This window comes from Dermochelys coriacea, chromosome 3, assembly GCF_009764565.3.
Source record: "Dermochelys coriacea isolate rDerCor1 chromosome 3, rDerCor1.pri.v4, whole genome shotgun sequence".
Lineage (NCBI taxonomy): Eukaryota > Metazoa > Chordata > Testudines > Dermochelyidae > Dermochelys > Dermochelys coriacea.
The window spans coordinates 160,889,657-160,903,479 of NC_050070.1; the positions used below are offsets into that span (position 1 = coordinate 160,889,657).

Sequence of the window (13,823 nt, forward strand, 5' to 3'; positions counted from 1 at the left end):
TTTCATCCATAAATCTCAAAGTACTTTACAAAAAAGAGGTTAGTATCATTATCCCCATTTTACAGATGAGATAACTGAAGTACAGATAAGGGAAGTGACATGCCCAACATCTCCAGTGAGATAGATTTTAAGCTTTTTGGGACTTAGTATAAACGACTTCATGTCACAACAACATACTGCATTGTATTGGTGATACACTGTACAATTCACACACTTTAAACGATGCACATCAATTCTTAAATGGATACTTCAAATCAGTCCCATTTTCAGTTGGCAAGCCGACACCGAATTCCCCATTCACTTGTTTTGTTGGAAAGTAAAACTCTATAACCAGTCATGTGCTCACATTCCCCATGCCTGAAATGCCTTTGTTGCCCTTTTTCAGATTTATGCAAGAATATCTTAACGTATCTTTTTAACTTCATCACTAATATTTACTGAAGTGTGATATATGGAGCCATTAATTTTTTGTGTATTTACACTTTAAAATATTGTTGCTTTGCTCACCTTTATCAAATAAATTGCATTATCTTCTGATCGTTTGCGGCTATTAATGTTACATGCATCTTCACACAGTCCTTGGATATAAAGCAAGCAGCTTAGAAATAATTCATCAGCCAAAAAAAGCTGGCTGTACATCATAGTTCTGGAAACAAGAAAAGCATCTCAAGGTGTAAAATGTATACAAGTGCTTCTCTTTTTGTAACATTAAAAGTTAAGTAGACACTACAGAAATACATTGTAACTGAAACTCCATGCTGTTTTCTCCCTTTTAATTCTTTAATATTCTCAAGCTGGAGACATTATTGAACTCAAAAAAGTTCTAACTTCTCTTTATGATACATATAATTCTTTTCCTATTATTGATTAAACTAACCATTGTTATTTCTAAACCTAATATCCTAACATGTTAAAGGCAATTATCCTCATAAAAGACAGATGCAAAGCCTTTAAAATTCAGCAGAAAGACTGCCATTGATTCCAAAGGGCTTTGGATCAGGGCCTAAAGCTGTAGGAAACAATTTTTTTAATCAGTAACGACTGGAACAATTTGAACTTCTACAATATCTTCCATATTACATGAAGATCTCAAACCCCAATTATGAGGGAAGAATGCCACCAAATGACGCATCCTGATGTTCTTTGGAGGTTTCCTATCCAAGAACTAACATGGTCTAATTCATCATAGGCCAAGAGCCTGCAAATACTTATACCCAAGAGTAACTTTATGCTGGTGAATAATCAAAGCTCCTATCATAGTTGCAGACTTCCCCTCTACCAGAGGGGGTGCTCAAACCCCCTCCGCCCCCCGCCCAGACCCTGTCCCCTTTCCACCCCTTCCCCGAAGCCCCCGACCCTTCCTGCCCCTGCTCCGCCTCACCTCTTTCTGCCCCCACCTCTGAGCATGCCCCATCCCCACTCCTCCTCCTCCCTCCTAGAGCTGACCTGCCATGCAAAGAGACGGTTACTTACCTCTCATAACTGTTGTTCTTCAAGATGTGTTGTTCACGTCCATTACAATTAGGTGTGCATGCACCACGTGCACGGATGTTGGAAACTTTTTCCATTAGCAGCTCCCATCAGGACGGCAGGAGAGTCCCCTAGTGTGGCACCCTTATGGCAGTGTATATAGTACCCTGCCGGCCCGACCCCCCTTTGGTTCCTTCTTGCCGTTGACTGAGACAGAGGAGATGGGGGTGGGTATTGCAATGGACATGAACAACACATCTCAAAGAACAGTTACAAGAGATAAGTAACAGTCTTTTCTTCTTCGAGTGGTTGATCACATCCATTCCAATTAGGTGACTTCCAAGCTTACCATTGGAGGAGGATAGGAGTCATGGAACAGCTCTGCTGACCGCCGCATCATCTCTGGCCTGTTTAACAGCACAGTGGGCTGTAAATGTGTGCATTGAAGACCAGGTGGCTGCTTTGCAGATCTCCTGGATGGAGACCTGAGCCAGAAAGGCAGTCGAACATGCCTGCGCTCTAGTTGAATGGGCCATAATCACTGGGGCTGGGACCTTGGCCAGCTCGTAGCACATGCAAATGCAGTCTGTGATCCAGGATGAGATGTGATGCGCAGAGACAGGAAGGCCCTTCATTCTATCAGCTATGGCGATGAACAATTGGTTTGATTTGCGGAAAGGTTTCGTGCGCTCTATGCAGAATGCCAAGGCTCTTCGGACATCCAGTGTGTGCAGGCTGCGGTGTCTCGGGCTCGTGTGGGGTTTTAGAAAGAACACCAGCAAGCAAATGTCCTGACCCATGTGGAATTGGGATACCACCTTGGGGAGAAATTTGTGGTGTGGTCTAAGCTGCACCTTGTCCTTATGAAACACCATGTAAGGGGGTTCGGAGGTGAGAGCTCTCAGCTCGGACACCCCTCCTTGCAGATGTAACAGCCACCAGGAACGCTGCCTTCCAAGAAAGGTAGAGGAGGGAACAAGTGGCCAGGGGCTCAAATGGTGGGCTCATGAATTTAGAGAGGACCAAATTCAGGTTCCAGGTTGGGACTGGCGGGCGAGAGTATGGGAACACTCTCTCCAGCCCTTTGAGAAATTGCCCCACGATGGAATTTGAAAACATCGAGCGCCCAGACTCCCCTGGATGGAAAACTGAAATGGCCACCAGGTGAACTCTGACAGAGGAAAGGGACAGACCCTGTTGCTTAAGGTGTAGGAGGTAGCCTAAAATAAACCAGGATAGGAACCTGGAATGGTTGAAGGAGCTTGGGTTCACATCAGCAGAAAAACGGTTTTCCACTTCGCCAGGTAGGTAGCCTGAGTGGAAGGTTTCCGACTACTGAGGAGAATCTGTCTCACTGAGTGAGAGCACTGGCTTTCCATGGGATTTAGCCATGGAGTTTCCAAGCCATGAGATGTAGAGACTGCAGGTTCAGGTGGAGGAGGCGCCCATGGTCCTGCGGGATCATATCCAGGTAGAGGAACAGGCCTATCGGGGCGTCTACGGACAGCTCTAGGAGGGTCGTGTACCAATGCTGCCTTGGCCAAGATGGGGCAATCATTATTACCATCGCCCTGTCCCTGGGAATTTTGAGGAGGACCCGGTGGATGAATGGGATAGGAGGGAAGGCATACTTTAGCCCCTCGCCCCATGGTATTAGGAACGCGTCAGCAATCGAGCCTGGACTGTGGTTTTGGAATGAGCAGAACTGAGGGCACTGCCGGTTGCTCTTGGTGGCGAAGAGGTCTACTTGAGTATAACCCCACTTTTGGAAGACTGATTGTAAGATGTCCGATCTGATTGACCACTCGTGCATGTGGTATGACCTGCTGAGGTGATCTGCCAGCTCGTTTCGTACCCCTGGAAGGTAGGATGCTTCCAGCTGAATGGATCAGGCTATATAGAAGTCCCAGAAAAGAAGAGCCTCACGGCAAAAAGGTAAGGAGGCTCTACCTTGTTTGTTTATGTAGAACATGGTGGTGGTGTTGTCGTCTGTCAGGACTGTCACGCTGTAACCTTGCAAACTGGCATGAAGAGTCTTGCAGGCCAGACAAACCGCCCTGAGCTCCTTCAGGTTGATCTGGAGAGGTATCTCGTCCCTCAACCACAAACCTTGTGTCCTCCCCCTGCGTGTGCACCCCAGCCCAGATCTGATGCGTCTGTTACTAACATCAGAGAAGGTTGGGGTTTGGCGGAGGGAACCCCTGCACAGACCACTGGTTGGTCCAGCCACCAATGCAGGGATTCTAGTACCTGTCCCAGGATCGTCACCACAAGGTCCAAGGGGTCACGGTATGGACGGTAAGACAGTGCGAGTCATGCTTGTATGGACCTGAGTCTCAGTCAGGCATGCTTGACCACATACGTGCATGCTGCCATATGCCCTATTAGCTGCAGGCAACACCTGACTGTCATGATGGGATACTGAAGCATTGTTTTGACCATCTGCTCTATGGCTTGGAACCTGGGCTCTGGAAGGCTCATTTTTGCCTGTACCGAGTCTCGGATTGCCCCTATAAACTCTATCCTGTGGGTATGTATGAGTGACGATTTGGGTACGTAGTCTGTGAAATGTGTCCATGACCACTGTCATGTGGGACTGGACTTCATCTTTGGAATGACCTGTCAGTAGCCAGTCGTCGAGGTACGGGTACACTTGAACATACCTTTTCCGGAGGAAGGCCACCACCACCGCCATGCATGAATACTCAGGGGGCTGTGGACAGGCCGAACAGGAGAACCTTGAACCGGTAGTGATGTTAGTTTATGACAAACCAGAGGAAGCGTCAGTGCACCGGATGAATGGCAATATGGAAGTAGGCATCTTTCATGTCGAGGGCAGCGTTCCAATCTCCTGGATCTAGCAATGGAATGATAGTGATTAGGGAGACCACATGGAACCGGAGTTTGACCACAAATTTATTGAGTCTGTGAAGGTCTAAAATGGGTCAAAGACCCCCCTTTGCCTTGGAGATTAGGAAGTAACAGGAGTAAAACTCCTTTCCCCTTAGCTCCTGTGGAACCTCCTCCACCGCCTCTATCTTGAGGAGCAAACAAACCTCCTGCATAAGAAGTTGCTCGTGAGAGGGGTACCTAAAAAGGGATGGGGAAGGTGGGTGGGAGGGAGGGAAGGAGAACTGAAGGGAGTAGGACCCAGTGGTCCGATGTTGTATGGGACCACGCACGGTAGAAGTGGGATAGCTTGTTTAAAAACCAAGGGGATGGATCCGGGTACTGGGTTGGTACACTGTCCTCGAGCGCTCCTTCAAAACCCTTGCTTGTTTCCGGGCTCGGGTATATTCTGGCCTTGGTTAGGCACGTTATTCTGCTGTCTCCACCTGCGATATGGCTCCTGTCTGGGGTGGGGTTGATACTGCCTTTGCTGTGGAGGCTAAGGCCTGAAGGGCTTTCTCTGGGTTGCTGGCGTACGCATCCCTAGCGACTTTAGAGTGACCCAGGAATCCTTAAGGCCGTACAGCTCGAGAAAAGGCCCGAGCCCTCGAAGGGGAGGTCTTGGAGGGTGTTCTAGACCTCTGGAGGGAGGCCCGATGCCTGGAGCCACGCTGAGCGTCACATGACTACTCCCAGGGCAATGGTTCTGACCGCAGAGTCAGCTCAATCGAGGAAGGCTTGTAGCAAAGTCTTAGCCACCGCCTTTCCTTCCTCGATTAATGCCGCAAACTCAGAGTGAAAGTCCTGGGGCAGGCGATCCTTAAACTTGGACATGGCTATCCAAGCGTTGAAGTTTTGTCTATTAAGGATCGCCTGCTGATTGGCTATGCATAGCTGGAGGCCCCCGGCGGAGCAGACCTTCCTACGAAAGGTCCAAATATTTGGCCTCCGGGGCTGAGGCTTGTTGGCCCTGTCGTTCCTTCTCATTGACTGCTGAAACAACTAGGGACCAGGGAGTTGGATGGCAGAACAGGAACTCTTAGCCCTTTGAAGGGACGAAGTGTTCCTTTCTACCCCCCTGGCTGTCGGTGTGATGTAGGCCGGGGTTTGCCATATAGTATTGTAATTTGTCTGTATAGTTTTTATGAGAGGGAGCACAACTCTAGAGGGACACTCGGGAGCCAAGATGTCCACCATCGGATCCTCCTGCTCGACCGTTTCTTCTGCCGGGAGGCCCATATGGAGGGAAATCCTGCGGAGCAGCTCCTGGTGAGCCCGGTGGTCAATTGGTGGCGGTCCTGAGACTGATGTACCCACCACAACCTTGTCTGGGGAAGAGAGGACGCGACTTGCTGCTGGTTTCCCTCATCTAGACCCTCCTGTGTGTCCTCATAGGCCTGGGACACTTCAGGGCCAGACTGGACTGACACTTCTCAAGGCGACACAGTGCTTGGTACCACCTTGGGCATTGGGCCTGGCATCGCCGGTTGTTCTTTGGGGTCTGGGGGCGGCCTGGAGAGAGCGGCCTCCCTTGTCATTGATGCATGTCTGTGTGGCGACCTGGAACGGCATCGCCCAGACCTGGAGGCTCTGGAGATGGTACCCTGCTGCTGATGGTAGGCCCATGGGGTCCAGAAAGGCCACTGACCCGTCGGAGGCCACCGTGGCTGCCATGCTGAGTTAGATTATCTGCCGACCACAGTCCGATGTCTGCTATAGCTGGAGCGACCAGAGTCAGCCTTGGAGCCAGAGGATGCAACAGTGAAGACCAGGGCGGTGCTGAACGATAAGCAGCCGTAGGGTGCTGCGAGGTGCGGGCTGGGGAGTGCTGCCTGGCTGACCGGGACAGTGAACAGTACCAGGAGTCTTGGGACCAGGACCGGTGCCTCTCACTTGGTGCTGGTGAGTTGTCGGTGCCGGTGAGTTGTTGGTGCCGAGCTCCGGTGATGGGCGACCGACGGCGTCATGGACCAGCATGTTGTCCGCAGGTACTGGTGGTAGTTTCACTTCTGATGCCGTAACCTTGCGCTAGGTCGCGAGTGCTGGGGAGTAGTGGGATGCCGAGCTCAAACTGGAACAGTGCCATGAGCAGTGCCAAGACTGTGACCTTGAGAGGCGCACCACTGCCGGCTTCCCTCTAGATGGCACACTTTTGGGTGGTGCCAGAGGCTTCTTCCTGTACGGGATGGGGTCTGGTGCTGACAGCTCAATGAGGTCTTTTGCTGCCTCGAAAGTGTCAGGCATGGAGAGGTGTTCCAGGACTTCCTCCAGACATTCGTCGGAACTAAATTCTCTGGGTACCAGACTCAATAGGGCCTGTGGCACTGGAGTTGATGGTGCCAGTTCTTGGCTTGGGCCCACAATCTGTCTTTGCGTGCTGGAAGCTTCTTTAAGTGGCTTAGCGGCTCTCTCGGGAGAGTGCCCTCTTTCCCCTTTCTTGTGACGCTTATTCAGTGCCGGAGAGGTTGACCGGTGCCAAGGTTGGTCATCCCATCTCGGTGCCGCCAATTTACAGTGCCTGGGCAGTGCCGGATCGCACACAGATGCCAGGGCACTTAACACAAAGGAAGCCGGTGCCAGTGGGTCTGGGGCTGGTGGCTGTAACGCGGCCTTCATTAGCAACTGCTTAAGGCGAAAGTCTCTTTCTTAGTGTGCAGCTTGAAGGACTTGCAGATTTTGCAGCGCTCTGCCTGATGAGCCTCTCCTAGACACTGGAGATAGAAGTCGAGGGGGTCGCTGTTAGGCATAGACTTACGGCATGTGGCACAAGCTTTGAAACCCTGGGCTTTCGGCATGCCCCAAGGCTGGTGCTGGAACTAGCTTCCAGACACCAATACAATGGTATTTAACTAACTGATAACTATCTAAGAACAACTCTAACTAGAAGACTGAAAGCTAAGGGATCACTCGCAAGCGAGAGAACATTCCAACGCTGCCACGGACGGTAAGAAGGAACTGAAGGGGGGTTGGGCCAGCAGGGTACTATATACACCACCATAAGGGCTCCACTCTAGGGGGCTCCCCTGCCATCCCAATGGGAGCTGCTAAGGGAAAAAATTTCTGACATCCATGCACGCGGCACGCACACACCTAATTGGAATGGATATGATCACTTGAAGAAACAGCTGTTTGTGGCAGGTGGGAGACACTGGGCTGGAGGGGGAGGAGTGATCAGCAGGGCTGCCAGCGGGGGAGAGGCACTGGGGGGCGGGCAGGAGAAGTAGAAGCTTGGCTGGTGGTGGGTGCTAAGCACCAGCTAATTTTTCTCCATGGAGCTGGTGCCGATGCGGACTTCAATAGGGCCTCCATTTCCTTCATCTGTTGAGTTTAGTGGAACTAATCACCAAAAAAAGATTACTCAGATGCCCAAGTGTGTTGAGGAATAGGGGTTAGCTTGTGGGATGCGATGTGATTGCAATACTAAATATCATGGTAATACAAATAATAAGTACAAGGTACTATGGTTGCAGGATACATTTTGAAAATAATTCATTTTTCAGTTATTCAAGAGTAAATTTGACTTTTTTTTAAAATAAAGGTACAATTTTCCTATAGTTGGATAGTCTGACAGTGCCCCCAAAATAATTAAGACAATCTTTCCACACACAAAAGAAATATGCATTTGGGCAAACTGCTGCTAGTAAAATAGAAAATCACAACCGGTAAAGTTTTCAGCTAGCTATTAGCATTGGAAAAGAGGGCCTTATAATGACAGTGCCTTCTTCACATATAATTAGCATAATTACTATAAAAATGTTACCGCTATCTCTCTTTTACAGAAGTTAACAGATTATAAATGACACCATTATGTTCTCGCTTCCATAATCAATCAGCAAAACTTTGGAATTCTTATTCAGTTTTTAATCATGCATAACTCCTATTTACATAAATGAAAATGCCTGAATTTAAATACAGATTAAAAATTGAGTAATGACTTCCCAATGCCTTTCCCATTTAAGTATCTGAAAATAAGGTAAAGACAGACTATGTTAACTATGGTTAGATTGTGCTTAGTCACACATGAATGTGCAAAGGAAGGGACAGAGCATATATAGCCTTCTCCCACTTGCACCCTGACACGCACATAGGTGGCAAAGAGAGGCTCTCCCTCGCCAAACTACTGAGCAGGGATCCAACTGCTGAATCCCCAGGTGTTTTAAGCCTCCAGAGTCTGAACAGAGCCCATGCACTGTCCCTATCTTCGGTCCTCTAAGCCAGTGGTTCCCAAACTTGTTCGGCCGCTTGTGCAGGGAAAGCCACTGCCGGACAAGGCCGGTTTGTTTACCTGCCGCGTCTGCAGGTTCGGCCGATCACGGCTCCCACTGGCCGAAGTTCGCTGCTCCAGGCCAATGGGAGCTGCGGGAAGCAGCGCAGGCCAAAGGATGTATTGGCCGCCAGTGGGAGCCGCAATCGGCCGAACCTGCGGATGCAGCAGGTAAACAAACTGGCCCGGCCCGGCCGAGGCTTCCCCTGCACAAGCTGTGGAACAAGTTTGGGAACCACTGCTCTAACCACATGCTCATGGTGCACAGCTCTGACCATATGACCTATTGCCTAACCTCTGGAACCAGTGCCGACTCCTCAGACTACCCCATTAGCTTAAACATACCTTTGACGCTGCACTCCATATTCTTTCCAGTGATGATATTATGATATGATAATGACAATTTTAATGAGACTGAGAGGAGACATAACAGTTTTCAAGTACATAAAAGGTTGTTACAAGGAGGAGGGAGAAAAATTGTTCTTCTTATCCTCTGAGAATAGGACAAGAAGCAATGGACTTAAATTGCAGCAAGGGAGGTTTAGGTTGGACATTAGGAAAAACTTCCTAATTGTCAGAGTGCTTAAGCACTGGAATAAATTGCCTAGGGAGGTTGTGGAATCTCCATCATTGGAGATTTTTTTAAAAGCAGGTTAGACAAACAACTGTCAGGAATGGTCTAGATAATGCTTAGTCCTGCCATGAGTGCAGGGAACTAGACTAGATGTCCTCCTGAGGTCCTTTCAGTGCTATGATTCTGTGAGTCCTGACCCCTCAGGCACTCCTCTAGCTCTAGTTTACATAGTGAAGCATGGAGCCATAGAGAGGCAGTGTGATTTAGCTGTTAGAACATGGGACTATGCGTGAGGAGGCCTGAATTCAGTTCCCTCTTCTGTCACTTTTCAGAGTAGCAGCCGTGTCAGTCTGTATTCGCAAAAAGGAGTACTTGTGGCACCTTAGAGACTAACAAATTTATTAGAGCATAAGCTTTCGTGAGCTACAGCTCACTTCATCGGATGCATTTGAGCTGTAGCTCACGAAAGCTTATGCTCTAATAAATTTGTTAGTCTCTAAGGTGCCACAAGTACTCCTTTTCTTGTGTCACTGATTCAGATCATATGGCAACTTACTTGCTCTTGATTGTCTTAGCTCTTCGAACATTGATTTTCCAGGTGAAAAAATATGTCTTCATTCTAGAAACAAACAAAGGTAAATTCCTTACCTAATTTCCTTACTGATAGAGCATCTCCCACAATTATGATATGTGTAGGATATCCCCCTCCTGTGTGCAGTTTCTGAAAGCAGTTCAAAGCTGTAGCACAGCCTGCGATAGTCAGGCCCCTAATCTCTGGACTGCTGCCAGATGATTAATTCCAAAACTGTATAAAAACTTGTAGAATATGGTTAGTAAACACCAGCTAATAAACTATGTACTGTAGGCTGTGGCCTTCAAACATGAATATTGAAATTAAATTCAGTCCCTTGGCTAGGAAGGGAGGGTAAAATTGTTGGAGAATGCTGCTAGCAGAAAGGAAATTTACCATTCTTCATCTCAACATTTCCCACAGTTCTGATATGTATCGGAAGTAGCAAGCAGTGAACCAAAGTAGAGAGGGATTAAAAAAACAACAACACAGAACAGAATGAGTTGGGAAGTTCCCCTTTCCCGACTTACTCACTCAAAGTAGTAATGCTATTATTAGACTCCCACCTGCACAACCCTCCTGCCAAAGCCTCTGCAGGGGTCAGAAAGTTGATTTTAGTATTCTAATAAAGGTGTTAATATAGGACCATGTTGCTGCCCTGTAGATCTCTGCAGTGGAAACAAGCTCTTTCCACCCACAAAGTCACCATAGGTCCTTTAGACTAGAGCATGCCTGGACACTGGTACTCTGGAAAAGAGTACCTGTTGCTTTACATACCTGAATGATGCATAGCTTGATCCACCTACCTAGCAATAGCTTGGATACTTGGCACTTCATGTGAAATACAAATAAGAAGCCCAATCTTCTTGTTGATGCAGTAGGCTTGATATAGCTCTTTAGTACTCCAGCACCCAAAGTGTGCTAACAGCTTTTCTATTGGGTGCTGTGGCTTTGGACAGAATGAAAGGACGACAGTCTTCTGTGAAACATGGAAAGATGAATTCACCTTAGGCAAGAGTGATTTTGGGATTCTTCACACCAACCTGTCATCATGATACATACTGGGGGTCCTGCATAGATGAAGCTTTCAGTTCAAAAACTCATCTAGCAGACATGATGGTGACCAGAAAACAGGTTATAATGGATAGGTAAAATGGAGATATTGATATCAGTGGCTTAAAAAGATGTGTGATTGGTATCTCCCAACTGGGAAAAAATGGTCTAACTGCAGGTTTAGCCAATCTGACTGCTCTGAGAAATATGGATACCTAAGGGGTTTTGGTCAAGGAACCAAGCAATCCCGCAAATAGGATATTATTTATAGCGGATACCTGGCAGACTATGGATCTAGGCTGAAATTTCTGGTTTTTTTTCTTTCCTAAAGAAAGTCAATGATGCACTATGTCGAACGTATACTTTAGATGTGGACATGTGGAAAGACGCTTGTCTGGCAAGGAAAGAGAACAGCCAGGTAAAATGCTGAGCCAGCAATCTGATCATGTAAACAGCAACGTGATCAGGTAAACAAATGAGTTAGCAAACTAATCTCAGTGCTAAGGCAGAAAAAGTGTTTATGAAATATATAAATGAATAACTTTGTAACACTGTATTTAAGGCGAGGGATGAGTGAGGCAGTGCGCTTGCATTTAAACCTGTGCTGTGCCTTGTTTGAATGGACTGATCACTCACTGAAGCACCAAATAAATGACATACTTCTTCAGCTCAAGAGTCTGTCTGTGAACCCATGCATTCTGGGTAGTGGGAAAGAATCGATCAACACAGGATACCTGGGATACCAGGATCACTAGGATTCTTGCCGTGTTCTTGACCCTATGGGTTAAACCTAATAAAATGAAAGATTGGGCTTTTAGCATTGAGGCTCATCCAGACAGTAGCGTTCCAATCACTTCGTAGGATAATCTTAGCATAGCTAAGCTTCTCTCTCTCTCAACAGCCAGGATGACAGCAGGCGCCTGTCTGGGTCTGTATGAAAGAATGGGGCCTGGTCAATGTTGTCTAGTCTCGCCGGTAGCTACACTAGACAGCTGCAGCGGCACAGGAGCTAGCAAACAGAGCTCTAAACAGGGGAGTTTAAGTGGGAGTTCTGTTGGAGGAGAAGGTAGTTGTACTTGGTTTTGTATTTTTAGTATTTGTATGTGTGTGTGTGTAGGGGTTTTGTGCTGGGAGAGCAGCTGAGCCTGATTAGGGGGTGGGGCTTTGTGCTGAGAGAGCAGCTGAGCCCTGCCTAGGGGGTGGGGCTTCTGACTAGGGGCCCTATAAAGGTAGCCAGCCAGTCAGGCAGCGGCACAGACAGCTGCAGCGGCACAGGAGCCAGCAAACAGAGCTCTAAACAGGGGAGTTTGAGTGGGAGTTTGGATTGTGGTGCTTGTTTGGGGTTTGCTTTTGCTGGGGGGGTGGTCTCTTTGGTGTGGCTTGTGTTTCCCAGATTAACAGGATTTAGGTGGGAAGGAGATGACAGATACAGAGGCAGCTGTGGGAGTGACTCCTGCAGTGAAAGACACATTGAGGATGACTGGATGTGGAAGCTGTGGTATGCACCTGATCCTGGAGGGGGGAACCGGTAAGAGTTTTTTCTGCATGAAATGCCGTCTGATAGAGCTGATGGAGGAAAAGATCCGAGGTTTGGAGATGCAGGTGGAAAGTCTGGTTGAGTTTAGGAAGGGATTTGAGCAGATGATGGAGCAAAGATATGAGGTATCTGAAGGGAAAAGCTCAGACTCACAGATGGAACCAGGGCTGGGGAATTTTGAGGAGAGACTGGATGAGGAAAGTGGTCAGTGGAAACATGTGACTCAAAGAACCAGGCAGAGAAAAAGACAGGCTAGTGAAGGAGAAATAGAGCTTAGGAACAGGTTTGCAGAGTTGGAAAATGAAGAAGGGGCTCAGCAGGTACTTGTTGAAGGTGGAAGGGTAAGGAAGAAGAGAAGAGAGGCTAGCCCTATAGAAAAAGGGGAAGAGTCAAGGGAGACTACACCAAATATGAGCCCCAGGAGGATACAGGATGGGTTGAAGAAGATTGTAAGGGAAAATAGGAATGGAAAGAACTTGCAGCCAGAGAGAACAGGGGAGACACTGGAGAATAGCACTGTCACCAGGAAAAGGCAGGTCTATGTGATCGGGGACTCTTTATTGAGAAGAATAGACAGGCCTGTAACTAGAGCTGATCCTGAGAATAGAAGGGTGTGCTGTCTTCCGGGTGCTAAGATACAGGATGTAGACCTGAGGTTGAAAAGGATCCTAAAGGGAGCGGGAAAGAATCCCCTAATTATCCTTCATGTGGGAACAAATGATACGGCTAGATTCTCGCTGGAAAGTATTAAGGGAGACTATGCTAGGCTGGGGAAGACGCTTAAGGAAATTGAGGCTCAGGTGATCTTTAGCGGGATCCTTCCTCTTCCTAGAGAAGGGCAACAAAGGTCTGACAAGATTATGACTGTCAACAGATGGCTTAGGCAGTGGTGCTATAAGGAGGGCTTTGGGATGTATGACCACTGGGAGGCATTCACGGACAGAGGTCAGTTCTCTCGGGATGGACTTCATCTCAGTAGGGAAGGAAATAGACTTCTAGGATGGAGGCTGGCACAACTGATAAAGAGAGCTTTAAACTAGGAATTGGGGGGAGATGTCCAGAAAATCTCCACGCCAGATTTTAGCATTGAGAGGGAAGAAGATGAAGTAAGAAAGGATACAGCCGTGAGTAGGAGAATGTATATAAGGAGGGAGGGCGGTGTGGATACTCGTCTAATAGGTTATACTGGATGTAGAATGACTGTGCCTAATAGGGTACAAAATGTGAGCGAGGTCAAACAGCAAAAATTAAGATGTTTGTACACCAATGCGAGGAGTCTAGGTAACAAAATGGAGGAACTAGAGCTACTGGTGCAGGAAGTGAAACCAGATATCATAGGGATAACAGAAACATGGTGGAATAGTAGTCATGACTGGACTACAGGTATTGAAGGGTATGTGCTCTTTAGGAAAGACAGAAACAAAGGTAAAGGGGGTGGAGTAGCATTGTATATCAATGATGAGGT

The 13,823-nt window shown here is 47.7% G+C and overlaps 1 protein-coding gene across 1 annotated transcript in view; it reads right to left on the bottom strand.

Moving 5' to 3' along the window:
• Positions 1-13,823, bottom strand: part of DNAH14 (dynein axonemal heavy chain 14) — a 551,687-nt gene that overhangs the window by 417,530 nt on the left and 120,334 nt on the right. The window contains exons 10-11 of the mRNA XM_043511487.1: positions 9,754-9,816; positions 508-646 (exon numbers count right to left, since the gene is read on the bottom strand). Of these exons, the coding sequence (XP_043367422.1) occupies positions 508-646; positions 9,754-9,816 (202 nt within the window). The remainder of the gene's footprint in view (positions 1-507; positions 647-9,753; positions 9,817-13,823) is intronic.